Below are 14,429 nucleotides of genomic sequence, written 5' to 3' on the forward strand. Positions count from 1 at the left end.
TGCTTTGTTTTTGAGATGGAGTTTTGCTCTTATTGCACAGGCTGGAATGCAGTGGCACGAACTGGGCTCACTACAGCCTCCACCTCCCAGGTTCAAGTGATTCTCCTGCCTCAGCCTCCCAAGTAGCTAGGATTACAGGCGTGCACCACCACGCCTGGCTAATTTTTTGTATTTTTAGTAGAGACAGGGTTTCGCCATGTTAGCCAGGCTGGTTTCAAACTCCTGGCCTCAGGTGATCCACCTGCCTTGGCTTCCCAATGTGCTGGGATTACAGGCGTGAGCCACTGCGCCTGGCCCATATTGCTTTAAAGGAAAAAGGTTGAATAAAACCTATTCACTCATACAATGGAGTCGACAGATCTGTTTTAGCTTTGTTCTTTATCCTTCAAGGGCTTCCCTCTCATATCTTGGCATCAAGAACACATTTCTTTCATTTTTGGGGGTTCCTTAGCATTTTAGGTAGCCTTCAATTATGTTTCATTTCACACCCAGTTTTTCCTTTGAGGCAATAACTCGAGTTCAGGGACTGTTTCCTGGTATGTATTCAGCTCAAAGTATCTATTACATCTTGGCCCATCAGTCATGAGTTACACGTTCATCTTTCCTTCTGTTTTTTTGTTTATGAATATCATTACTGAAATCCTGATCATTTAATGAACTACTTAAGATAAATGAAATTGTATGGAATAAAGGTAAAATTTATCGTGAAGGGAGTCTTATTTCTTGAGAATACACAAGATTGCACTCCCACTGCAAAAAACAAAAATGTTAAGACATAAGTATAAAGCTGTCATAGAGGTATGATACAGAAATGATCGAAATAAGTGAATTCCTCGAGGGGGATGACTCCTTCCTTAGTGAGCAGATATTTGAAAATGTTTTTATCCCTGGGTAAGGGCAGGCAAAACAGGGAGCCTGGCAGCGTGGAAGAACTTTGATGGGATAAATAAAAGCCAATGATTAACAGCTGCAGCAGGGCTGGTGTGGTGGACTTGAATGTACAGGAATGTGGCACACTGGCTCCCCCGAGTGGAGATGAGCCTGATGGATAAACGGGCCTGATCCCACCCTCAAGACTACCAGGGCTGCCTCGTTCCGACTTAGCACATCTCAACAGCCTGGCAGAGACAGGACTTTCTCCTTACTGTTTTTATATATGATGTTTAGCATACAATAAAAAAATTGAGATTCAAAGAAGCAGAGAGCCATGATGATGATTATGAGTATGGTTCGTGATTATAAACCATGATTCCTAATCAAGAAAAAAAAATCTTTGGAAGATGTCTATTTAGGTGTTTTTCTTTTTGCCAATTTATTGATTGGGTTATCTGTTTTGTTATGCAGTTCCTTATATATTTTGGATATTAGTTGCGTATCATACATATTTTACAAATATATTCTCCCAATCCAGGAGTCTCTTCACTCATTTCCTTTGCCATTCAGAAGCTTTCCAGTTTCACACATACACACATGCACACACACGCACATAAGTGAATAAGTACGTGAGACAATAGATTTGTTAGCTTCATGTCAACATTCCACAATGGAAGCATATCAAAAGATCACATTGTCCCATATAAGTATGCATAACTATTTGTCAAAAGTAAAATTAAAACTGAATAGAAGCATTTGTACATATAACCCAGCTTTTGGAATTAGGAGGTGATTTTATAATAAGTTTCATATTATGTATATATCCCCATATATTAGGTATATAGAGTATAAGAATCAGGTGGATGCTCTGTAACTTAAAATATACACTGTGCAAAACAAAGAATTCATTGGAATGGCTGAATGGCAGATGGCACACACAGAAGAAAGGACGGGGGGCACCAGCACAGATCAATAGAACTGGCCTAACAAGCACAGAGGAAAAACAATCAGACCATCAGGGAACTGTGATACAATATCAAAGGACCAGTATAAAATACGTGTAATTACAGTCCCAAAAGGAGAGGGGATGAAAAGGTATTCAACATCACGAATCAGAAATGCAAATAAAAATCACGATGAGATATTCCCTTCACACCTGTTAGAATGGATATTATCAAGAAGACAAAAGATAAGTGTGGGTGAAGATGTGGAGAAAAGGGAAGCCTTGTGCACGGTGTGTGGGGCTGTCAATTAGAGGAGTCATTACAAAAAATGATGTGGAGGTTCCTCAAAAAATGAAAAATAGAACTACCCTATGACCCTGAATCTCTTTCTTGAGAATCCTTTGTGGTCAGAAAAGTCTGTCAAGACCTTTTTATTTTCTATAAACTTAGTTCAAAACCTTAAGTTTATTCTTCAGTCCATTTCTCCCTTGTCACCTTTTATCATGAGCAAAACCGCCACCACCAGGCTGCATCTTTATTGTCCCCCTAAATCTCCTTATCTTCAAGTTAATAATATGCATTTTCCACTGTTATTTCAGGGAACAACCTTGCTAAACTTTCCACTGTTATTTCAGGGAACAACCTTACTAAACTTTCCAGTGTTATTTCAGGGAACAACCTTGCTAAACTTTCCACCAGTTAAGGTTCCCACCTGATAAAGTCCACTGAAGGTCAAAGGCATGTCAAAAACTTATTAAAATGGTAGAGGATGGCCTGGCGCAGTGGCTCGCACCTGTAATCCCAGCACTTTGGGAGGCGAAGGCCGGCGGATCACCTGAGGTCAGTTTGAGACCAGCCTGGCCAACGTGGAAAAACCCCATCTCTACTAAAAATACAAAAATTAGCCCGGCGTGGTGGCGTGTGCCTGTAATCCCAGCTACTCGGGAGGCTGAGACAGGAGAATCACTTGAACCCAGGAGGCAGAGGTTGCAGTGAGCCAAGATTGTACCGCTGCACTCCAGCCTGGGAGAAAAAATTTTAAAAAGCAGAGAAAAGCTACAGGTCAAGTAGTTTCTTGACCTGTAGTTTCCTCTACCCTTTAATTACTTGACTTGTAGTTTCTTTCCCCATTGAAAATTTCAAGGCCCATCAGGCATCTATCAATTTCCTGTCCCAAATTCCAAAGCTCCATTTGAGTTTTTTTTCCCACTGGGAGCAGTCTATGTAAGTACTAAGACCTTTTGCAATTACTACTGCGATATGTCAAGCCATCCCAGAAGAGGTACTGGGTGAAGAAAGTGAAGAAAAGAAACCATGTCTGATATTCTCTTAAATATCTGCAATTTGGAGAGAAGTAAACAGAGCAGGTGAGCATGTACCTCTCACATGAGGAAGGGACAGCACAACAGTCTTCAGAATAAGATGATCAAGAGAAGCAGGAAGGATTTCTATTTTCTCAGGGCCCTGGGCAGAGAGGGAGGGGAAAGACATTGCAATGTCCATGGAAGTGAGAAACTCACTGAGTGGACTCAGCCCTGCTACCGACATTTAAAGGGTCACCATGGAGGACACAGCCATGGTCTCCAGGAAAGACTTCTCTCAAACTTGGGTTCACTTCCCCCTCATTGACACCCTCAGTAGATAGTGGTAAAAATGTAAAGGGTAATAAGAGATTACAACATGGCCTAGGAGGCATGTTCAGTAGACTTTACGCCAGACTGATCAGTCTGTGGCCTGTTAGGGACTGGGCCCCACAGCCGACGGTGAGTGGTGGGTGACTGAGCACTCCTCTATTTACAGCTGCTCTCCATCGCTCACATTATCGCCTGGGCTCTACCTCCTGTCAGATCAGTGGGAGCACTGGATTCTCACAGGAGCGTGAACCCTATGGTGAACTGCACATAGGAGGGATCTAGGTTGTACCCTCCTTATGAGAATCTAATGCCTGATGATCTGTCACTGCCTCCCATCACCCCCAAATGGGACTGTCTAGTTGCAGGAAAATGAGCTCAGGGCTCCCAGTGATTCTACATCATGGTGAGTTGTAGAATTATTTCATTATATTACAATGTAATAGAAATAAAGTACACAATAAATGTAATACATTTGAATTATCCCCAAACCATCCATCTCCACCCCCCTTCTAGTCCATGGAAAAATTGTCTTCTGTGAAACTGGTGCCAAAAATGTGGGGGACCACTGCTTTACACTATACCAGGACAAGCTATACATTTTGGACACAGTTGTCCATAAGCTTGAGCTAGATAAGAAAAGAAGTGAATGACAGGATAACCACGCAACTAAAAAAAAAAAAATTACTAATTCTGGAAGAAAACACTCAAGGAAGGAAAACAAGTTTACCACCATGTCGAGGTACTTAGAGTGTAATTTTTAAAATATCTAAAATATAAAGTGAGGCATGGTTAGAGAAGATGGTAGACCAGAAGCTGGTAGTGTGCACCGCTGTCATGGAGAGAGAACAGAGTGGCAACACCAGTTCTTCAACTGGATTATCTAGGACACATGGGATTCGTCAAGGAAGCCACACAACCCACGGAGAACAGAAGAGTGAGACAGGACAGCCACCAGCCCAGGACTGGCGCACAGCCCAGGAAGGCTCCTGACCACAGGGAGATGGTGAGTGAGCAAGAGTTCCCATGGATCGTTATTTTACAGTGTATATCAAAACATCAAGTTGTACACCTTAAGTATATATAATTTTTATTTGTCAATTACATCACAATAAAGCCAGAAGCATGTAGGTATGGAAGGAAAAGGTCTAAGAAAAATGTATGGCCTCAAAATAGAGAATATAGACAGAAAGATCAAATTCAGGTTACAGAAAAAAAATCCTTGTAATTATGGAGTATGTAAATATGGGTGACAAATGTTTTAAAAGAGGAAAAAAAAGAACATTCATATGCACCCCTATTAAGCTTTTGAACTTTAAGGATAAAGAAATTATTCAAGAATTTAGCAAGAGGCTGGGCACGGTGGCTCATGCCTGTAATCCCAGCACTTTGGGAGGCCGAGGCAGGTGGATCACCTGAGGTCAGGAGTTCAAGACCAGCCTGGCCAACATAGTGAAACCCCATCTCTACTAAAAACACAAAAATGAGCCGGGCGTGGTGGTGGGCACCCGTAATCCCAGCTACTCAGGAGGCTAAGTCACGAGAATCACTCGAACCTAGGAGGTGGAGGTTGCAGTGAGCCGAGATTGTTCCACTGCATTCCAGCCTGGACAATGGAACAAGACTCCATCTCAAAAAAAAAAAAGAATTTAGCAATAAATAAACACGAAAAAGGAAAACAAATCTTAACAGGTTAACATTTCTCCAAACATATTCAGTGCCAGAAGACATAGAAGGAATTTATACAATATTAAAAAGGAGTAGCTGGAGAATATTACATCCAGTAAAGTTCTCATTTGTGTATAAAGACATGCAAAGAGTTTTAGACATAAAATTAAGGAATTCACTAAGGAATTCACTCATGAATCCTTCTCGGAGGCAGAGATGGAGGAAGCAACAATGAAGTCCAGTTAATTAAGGCAATGAAATGAATTATTCATCACATCAGGGACAGGGGTATGCGATAAGCCAGGTATAGCTTTAAATATAGAAAGAAGCCTCAACAAAAAGATACTTGTGATTGCCATCAAAAGCCAAGGTTATGAGCCTTGACTCCATAAAGTATATATAAGCCGTGGGTCGGAGGAGGAGAATAGCAAAGGAAGGCCAGAAGCCTGTGAATCACAACGATGAGTGAAAGACATGCTATACTATTTAATTAGGAAGATATGAGTTTAACCAAGTTAATATTTTATAGAAGTTATCTTCAATATTAGAGGAATTTGAGGACCAAACTACTTCTTCATTCTAAAGATCTACTGTTCACCTATAAGACACATAGACTGAAAACAAGAGGGAGATATTCCATGCCATTGGAAGCCAAAAAAGAGGAGTAGCTATGCTTGTATCAGACAAAATAGATTCCATGACAAAAACTATAATAAGAGACAAAGAAGGTCATTATGTAATGATAAAGGGTTGATCTAGCAAGAGGATGTAACAATTGTAAATATATATGCACCCAACACTGGAGTACTCAGTTTAGCTCTAATAATTGCTTTATGTAAGAGAGACTCTAATACAATTATAGCTGTAGACTTCAACATCCCATTTTAGTGTGGTATTCATGATCTTGGTAAGTTCTCTTAACCCCTCAGGTATTCAGGTTTTCAATTGGAATACATGATTATATCTATTTTAGAGATGTTCAGAAGGGACTAAATGAGCCAATGATGACGACCTGCATAGGAGTGTACCCAGAATGTTAACTCTCCATGATCTTTACACAGAGCCCCCTACATTTCTGTAGCTGGGTCTTATGGTAGGAGGGTACCCAGGTGTTAACCCTCCATGATGTTTACACAGAGCCCCCTACATTTCTGTAGCTGGGTCTTATGGTAGGAGTGTACCCGGGTGTTAACCCTCCATGATGTTTACACAGAGCCCCCTACATTTCTGTAGCTGGGTCTTATGATAGGAGTGTACCCGGGTGTTAACCCTCCATGATCTTTACACAGAGCACCCTACTTTTCTGTAGCTGGGTCTTATGGTTCTAGGACAGAGCTCTATGCTGGGAAATCTGCTCTAGCTTAAGTACTTTCTTTGAGTCTAATCCTTTGGCTGGCTACTTTCATATAAGCTGGTTAGCATAATAACAGAAAATAAAGGTAGGATCAGAAAGCCACAAAACAGAACATGACCCATATCCAATCTATCCCTGGTCCTCATGTGATTTCCAGGTCTGAAGACTGGTTCTTTGGGGATGGAAAAGTCATGTGTCAAAACCACCAAGCTAAACAATTCCATCAACAAGTGGACTAAGGACACAAATAGATGCTTCTCAAAAGAAGATACACAAATGGCCAATATCTGATAGTCCTTGAAAAAATGAATATGAAGAAAATGCTCAACATTGCTAATGATCAGGGAAATGCAAATCAAAACCACAATGCAATCCCACCTTACTCCTGCAAGAATGGCCATGATAAAAAAAAAATTAAAAAGATAGATGTTGGTGTGGATGTGGTAAAAAGGGAACACTTTTACACTGCTGGTGGGAATGTAAACCACTATGAAAACCAGTGTGAATATTCCTTAAAGAACTAAAAGTAGAACTACCATTTGATCCAGCAATCCCACTACTGTGTATCTACCCAGAGGAAAAGAAGTCATTATACAAAGACACATGCACATTTATAGTGGCACAATTCGCAATTGCAAAAATATGGAACCAGCCCAAATGCCCATCAATCAACAAGTAGATAAAGAAATTATGAACACACACACACACACACACACGAATACTACTCAGTCATAAAAAGAAGCAAAATAATAGCATTTGCAGCAAGCTGGATGGGATTGGAGACCATTATTCTAAGTGAAGTAACTTGGGCATGGAAAACCAAACATTGTATGTTCTCATAAGTGGGAGCTAAGCTATGAGGATGCAAAGGCATAAGAATGATACATTGGACTACAGGGACTCGGCGGGAAGTGTGAGAGGGAGGTGAGGGATAAAAGACTACACACTGGGTACAGTGTATACTGCTCAGATGGTGGGGGTACCAAAGTTTCAGAAATCACCACTAAAGAACTTACTCATGTAATCAAATACTACCTGTTTCCCAGAAACCTATTAAAAAAAAAAAAAAGGCCCAACACCCAGCTTCCTGTGAAGTGCCCCGATTTCTGCCCACCCTTCTCATGATCCCACTCACGGTTTCGTCTGCCAATGATCTTCCTACAAAGATCTTCCTTACGCATCATTAAAAATATGCTGAAGAGCATATTCCATATATACTGTCCCTCATAAGAGATTGGCAACACGTTAGCCAGTTCTTCTTTTGTCAACTGTATCAGTGGAACCTGTGGCAGTTTGAAATCAAGAATCTTGCGTGCCAGATACTTCTTAAAACTCTGAAATTCCTTGTCACTGAGATTCTCTAGATACCACAGCAGGTCAAAGTCAGTAGAATCCGATTCTGCCATCTTGCTTCTCCAGGCAAGGCAGACTTCAGAGAAGGGATTTTGAGGCACAAGAAATATGAGATCTAAAAAATAGATGTGGAATCAGACAATCAAACCACACAGTAATGCCAATTCATCCAAAGCTAACATCCTAGACAATTCCTGTGGTGTGATAGAAGCTCCTTTCTGATAGGCCATCAACAGTAAGTCTGAAATCTTTCTGTCTGGGTCAATGGTCTTGTCGATTGATCTTGGCAAATTTCTAGGTTCTGTTAAGGTGGAACATCAGTTGTGTTAAAAGGCAACATTCTTACGGTAAATGTTATCCCTGATTAGCAAATAGCATATAGGTTGAGAATTGATACCTACATGCTCCAAAGTATCATATAGAGACTTTGGAGGGGAAGTGTTTCGTTTGAAATTGTCACCCCTATGCAGACTGGAAATCTAGACTTATGGTCTCTTACAAGATATACTGTTGTATATGAAACTCCTCTATGCTGGAATAATCTGTATAGCAATTGGCTGTATTTACAATGACTATACTCCTTGGAGGTATGTCATTGATACGTATAAGGACTCCTAATGAAGAGGCAACTGTTATAATAAGCAAACAGGCTGTTTGTGGTCTTGTATGCTGCTGAAAAGAAATCTAAGTTGTGATGTACTCTGTTCTGTCTTGTTAGTATATAAATGAGCCAAAGACAGCCCCTGGGTTATTTTTTCACTCTAGGCTGAAATCTGTTAGCGCATAAAGCCCACTGGCTTCAAACTCAAGTTTTTATACACCCAATTGTTTTAAACACAGCCCAAATAAGCAGATGTTTAGCCATGTAGAGCCTGCCTGCTTTGCATACCTCACAGAGCTGCTCCCAACATCTGCCAGCAATAGGTAAGTCCCCAGGGTCAAGATGACTGCAAGGTGCTACTGCCCTTTGGAGCTCTCAGACTCAGGAGATCTTCCTCCCCACTGTACTGAGTGGTATCGCCCACACACACAGACACACACACACACACACACACACACACGCACACGCACACGCAGGTTGCCTCTCCAATCCTACCCCACCTCTGCAGGGGTTCCCCATCTTCCTCTCCTCCTGAGTAGGGACCCACACACTGTAGCCCCTGGCCAGGCTCCTGCAGTGAGAGACATGCCCCACACACAAACCTGTGAAAATGCCACCCAAAAAAGCATGTGTGCAACTGCCAACCCTTGGTTATCTTTTCCCTTGACAAATTTCTAAACCCCATGAGCCTCCTACACCCGTAAGTTTCAATGTCAGTCTAATCCTGGTATCATTACACTCAGTCATGAGAAGTTGAGATTGCAGAGTTGTGACTAAAGAATCCACCGCAGAGCCTTGACCCAACACAGTCAAGGCACTCAGAGTTTATGACAAAGGTGGAGAAAGAAGATCTGATCAGATACGAGTGGATGTGGATTGGCTAACGTCTCCATGGTTTTACGGCAAATGCTTTGACACAGAGAACAAGGGATAAATAGTCCCTTTGGGGGAGTAAATGAATGTTGGAGAATGGCAGGTATCTGCTTGAGGCTAGACTGCTCGATCTCCAACCATGAAATAAACCTAACTAGATACTCAACCGTAACTAGGTTGTTGAGCGTAAAGAAATCGCCGGTGAAGCTGATAAGATGCACCAAATACAAGACAGAGTCACTGGTATTGTAGACACACTCAACAGTGATGCCTACCTGAAGGGCAGAAGTAGGCACGTTAAGCTTGCAGACCTCACATACCGGGTACTATGTTAGAAGATAGAGCCACTGGGTTGGATCTGACTCCACCATGGCCATGAAGTACATGGAAAGACACTCATGATCCCCCAATAAAGGGGTAAAAAAATGGGCATACTCACATGCGCCTATGATACCTGAGTTTTGCAGCAGTGTTATGCAAATCCCCAGTGCCCAACAAGGTAAGAACTATGATACCCTCTTCCAGAACATTTTCATTTTCCCTAAAGGAGGGCCTGTAGCTAGTAAGCAGTCACTCCCTGTTTCCCTCTCCTCCCCTAAAGGAGCTTTTAAATGCATGGTTGAGCTGGCAGAAAAAAAAAATAAGGAAGTCACTGAGTTTCAGAAGGCAGGCATGCACCCAGGGAGTAGCTTTAATGTTAGGTCAGGTGAAGTCGAGCAAACTTTGGCAGCCTAGAGCTCAGTTTTAGGAAATCATATACAATTTTAGGGCAAAGGAGAAGACAAACCCTGGGGCACACTGAGGTGGGAGGACAGATGAAAGGCCACCACTCAGTGGCAGGGGACAGACAAATGAGAAGGTTAACTAGAAAATCCCCCTGAAGAGAGGGTGGCGTGGAATTCTTACTCTGCTCAGTATCAGGTCTGAGGAGGATAGGGGAAGGAATCACACCCTTTGAGTTCCTAAACCTAAGCTGGACTTCGGAGAGTAATCATTCCACAGCTTTTCGTCTCATGTATACTTTTGTATTCTGGACCTAAATGCACAAACATGCTAAGAAATCTTTCCAAAACTTAGTTATTCAAAAATGTCTTAATCTCTCTCAACTCAGAAAAAAAAGTCATTACATGAATAAAATTGAATGTGAAACCATAAAGACTGGTCCTAGGTCTATATTTGCCAGACCCAGAAAGATATTTATAATATACTATTGAGATAAAAAGCAGTGAATGGGACCGTTACCCTGACATATGTACATACAGGTGTCATGTCGGCTGAAGCCAGGATTTCAGGGTGTACAGAAGAGTTAACGCGACAGGTGCGAGACTGCCATCTTTAGGATCTGCCTGCTACATTGGCCATTGGCTAGCATCTGGAACTTGGACGTGGAAGGCACCCCCCACCCACATTCTCAGAGCTGATAAGAGTGGCTCACATGCCTATATGGCTTGTATAGACAACATGGCTTATGCTGAAGCTTTGCTGTCCTTCTGGGAGCCTGGAAGCTTGCATTTTCCTTCCATCTAAGCAGTGAGCCAATTTTTTCGGCACTGTTTAATGCATATTTTGGAATATGCTAGGAAGAGGATGCCTATGTGACCAGCTCTCACACACACAAACCCGAGCACTGAGTTTGTAATGATCTTCCACAGCAGACAATACCCCATGTGTGTTTTTACCACTTGCTGCTGGGGGAATTCCACATGTCCTGGGTGACTCTGCTGGGAGAGGACGCTCGGGAGCCTGGTTTCCTCTGGATTTTGTCCCATGTGCCTCTTTGCTTTGCCAATTCTGCTTTGTAGTCCTCATTGTAATAAGTCCCAGCTGTGAACAGGACTGTGCCAAGTCCCAAGTCATCCCACCTAACCCAACTAGGGGATGGCATTCAACACCTGACACACAGGTTAACAGGAAATAACCTCACAACATTGAATGACAACCTCCTAAACTCACATGACCGTCTCTTACCTTGCAGCAGGCAACCCCATTAACATTGTTAGTGATGGGAGATTTGCTTTCAGGTCTAATTACTCCCTTAAATTGAAGTCTCCATCAGGGCAGGACCACTGTTTCTCTTTCTCCCCAGTGTTCTCAGCCTCTGCATCCATAATTGACAGCATATTTGCTAAGAGGTCAGTTCTTTTCATGCTCATATGGTTAACAAGATTGCCTTAGTCGGCCAGGCACAGTGGCTCACGCCTGTAATCCCAGCACTTTGGGAGGCTGAGGCAGGTGGATCACCTGAGGTCAGGAGTCCGAGACCAGCCGGGCCATCATAATGAAACCCCATCTCTACTAAAACTACAAAAAACTAGCCAAGCATGGTGGTGGTGGGTACCTGTAATCCCAGCTATTTGGGAGGCTGAGACAGGAGAATCACTTGAACCTGGGAGGCAGAGATTGCTGTGAGCTGAGATAGTGCTGCTGCACCGCAGCCTGGGAAACAGAGCAAGACTCTGTCTCAGAAAGAAATAAAAAAAGATTGCCTTAGTCTCAATGGAATTTCTCTTCTCTCTCACCCTAAAATGATATCTTTATGTCATGACTGAAGATGTCAAAGAAAAATTTTAGAACTGAGGCTTAGAATTTTATCAGACTGCAAAGTTAGTAATGATGTCAATTAAAGTAGATCTGTACTTCTCATGGAGAATACTCATTGCAACAAATTTTAAATCCCATGAGAGCTGCTATGTATGCACATATGTAAGGCCACTGCAGCTCCAATTAAGTACATCATAATTATGGTCTCACAAATCCACACTGATACGAAATATGCATTAAATGGTGTTGAGAAAATTGGCTCACTGCCTAGATGGAAGGAAACTGCAAGCTTTCCATCACTATACAAACAAAATTCAGTAAATAAGATTGGGTTGTATTTTTTAAGGAATGATTGGGACTTAATATTTAATTAAGAAATATTTAATCATGCCCTTGTTTCTGATTTTATACTTCTAGAATAAGGAATGTTCCATAAGCTTTATGCGTTGTGACTCCGGGGCTTAATAAAAACAGATGCATATCTGACCTTTGAAGAAAAATATGTAGACAGAAGCAAGGGATGAAGATAACATTGAAAAAGAGAAGATTTTAAAGTTATTGATTTAAGAACTCTATTCAAAATCTTTGAGGAAATATCAATTAGATATAGAACTTGAAGAGACAAGAAGTTATAAATGGCTAACACATGTATATACAAAATTAGCATCTTGTAATTCAGTCAACAGCAACTTCCAGCAATGAATTTAAAAGCATTGCACTGTGGTCAGATGAGGGTATGAAATGTTGGTGTAAAACAGTCTTTTGCCTTTTGAGAAAAGTAAGTAATAAGAGCTTTTAATATACATACACACGCTGACTCAATATTGCATTTTTTTTTGAGGAGCCTATGAAGCAGGCATAAAACTTATGGAATACTCTTTAAATCATCCTATACAATAGTATAAAATCAGAAACACCTGAAGTCTGGCAAGGACATGATTAGATATTTCTGGTGCATTATTATGTATTATCAACCCACTTAAAAATCATACTTTAGGCTGGGCATGGTGGCTCACGCCTGTAATCCCAGCACTTTGGGAGGCTGAGGAGGGCAGATCATGAGGTCAGGAGATGGAGACCCCTATCCTGGCTAACACGGTGAAGCCCTGTCTCTACTAAAAATACAAAAAATTAGCGGGGCATGGTGGCACGCGCCTGTAGTCCCAGCTACTCAGGAGGCTGAGGCAGGAGAATCGCTTGAACCTCAGAAGCAGAGGTTGCAGTGAGCTGAGATTGTGCCACCGCACTCCAGCCTGGGCAAGACTCCGTCTCAAAAAAAAAAAAAAATCATACTTTAAAGAACACAAGAAAAAGCTCATACAACAGGGTTTAGAGAAGTATGAACTGTTTGAGTCTAAAGATACCTCCACTTTCTTAAACATGTTAGAGGGAAATACAATTGACTCCTGAACTCAAAAGTCCATGGTGCCAGCCCCTAGGCAGTCAAAAATCCACGTATAACTTTTGACTTCCAACACTCATAGCCTACTATTGACCAGAAGCCTTATCAACAGTCAATTAACACATAAGTAGACTAACATCTATATTGATTGCATTCATGACATATCTGACTTTAATTTTTTAAGTATTTCTAGGCTGCCTGGTTCATCTACAAGTTGTCATACATCTCCCCCAAAATTCTCCAATATATTTATTTTTGAAACTTCATGTATAAATGGAACCCATGCAGCTCAAACCTGTACTGTTCAAGGGTCCACCATAAATCTGTTAAACACATTTGTGCAACACAAGTGTTTTCTTTTAAATCTTGTATCTAGGTGTTTTTCCCCCCTAAGCGAAAACAAGTAGATTAGGGATTAATAAGTTAAGCCTCACCAAGTCCAACCCTTCCCCAAATTCCCAAACTATTCCCTCCTTTGACTTCTATTTCACCATTGCCTTTGAGCTCCGTCCTTGTAACTGAGACTTATTCTGAGAGACTTCCGAGTTCAGGAGTCAACTGTATTTCGTTCTAGTGATATGTTTGTCTAATAAAGTAGAGTCACCTTTAGACTCAAACAGTCCATATTTCCCTAAACACTCTTGTATGAGCTTTCCTTGTGTTAAGGTATGATCTTTAAGTGGGTTGGTAATAATGCACCAGAAATATTTAATCATGACTCTCTCAGTCTTCAGGTGTTTCTGATTTTATACTATGACATAGGATTAATTCAAGGAAAATTCCATAAGCTTTATGCCTAGTGATGGTTTCATAGCTTCCTCAAAAAAAAAAAAAAATGCAATGTTGAGTGTGTGTTAAAAGCTTTTATTACTTTTCCCAAAGGGCAAAACACTGTTTTTACACCAACATTTTGTACACTCATCTGACCACACTGCAATGCTTTTTAAGTTGGTTGCTAGAATTTTGCTGTTGACTGAACTACAAGGTGCTGACTGAACTATGAGGTGAGCTCCAACACCTGCACAAAAGCTGACACTACAGCATTGCAGGTCCCAAGTCCGCGTTGCATCAGAATAGCTGATCACCACACAGTTGGGCACTTCAAACACCTGTGACCAGACTTTCTCAAGCACTGAGACGCAGGGGAATCACCTGGGGAGTTATCAAAAACCCCAGTGTCCTGAAATAC

The 14,429-nt window shown here is 41.5% G+C and overlaps 1 protein-coding gene across 2 annotated transcripts in view; it reads right to left on the minus strand.

The window, feature by feature from the left end:
• NLRP11 (NLR family pyrin domain containing 11) overlaps positions 1 to 7,876 on the minus strand; it is a 33,043-nt gene extending 25,167 nt beyond the window's left edge. For both annotated transcript variants that reach the window (XM_054463744.1, XM_054463745.1), the window contains exon 1: positions 7,606 to 7,876. In XM_054463744.1, the coding sequence (XP_054319719.1) occupies positions 7,606 to 7,876 (271 nt within the window). The remainder of the gene's footprint in view (positions 1 to 7,605) is intronic.
• Between the last annotated feature and the right edge of the window lie 6,553 nt (positions 7,877 to 14,429).

The sequence above is a fragment of the Pongo pygmaeus genome, chromosome 20, assembly GCF_028885625.2.
Source record: "Pongo pygmaeus isolate AG05252 chromosome 20, NHGRI_mPonPyg2-v2.0_pri, whole genome shotgun sequence".
NCBI classification, from domain to species: Eukaryota; Metazoa; Chordata; class Mammalia; order Primates; family Hominidae; genus Pongo; species Pongo pygmaeus.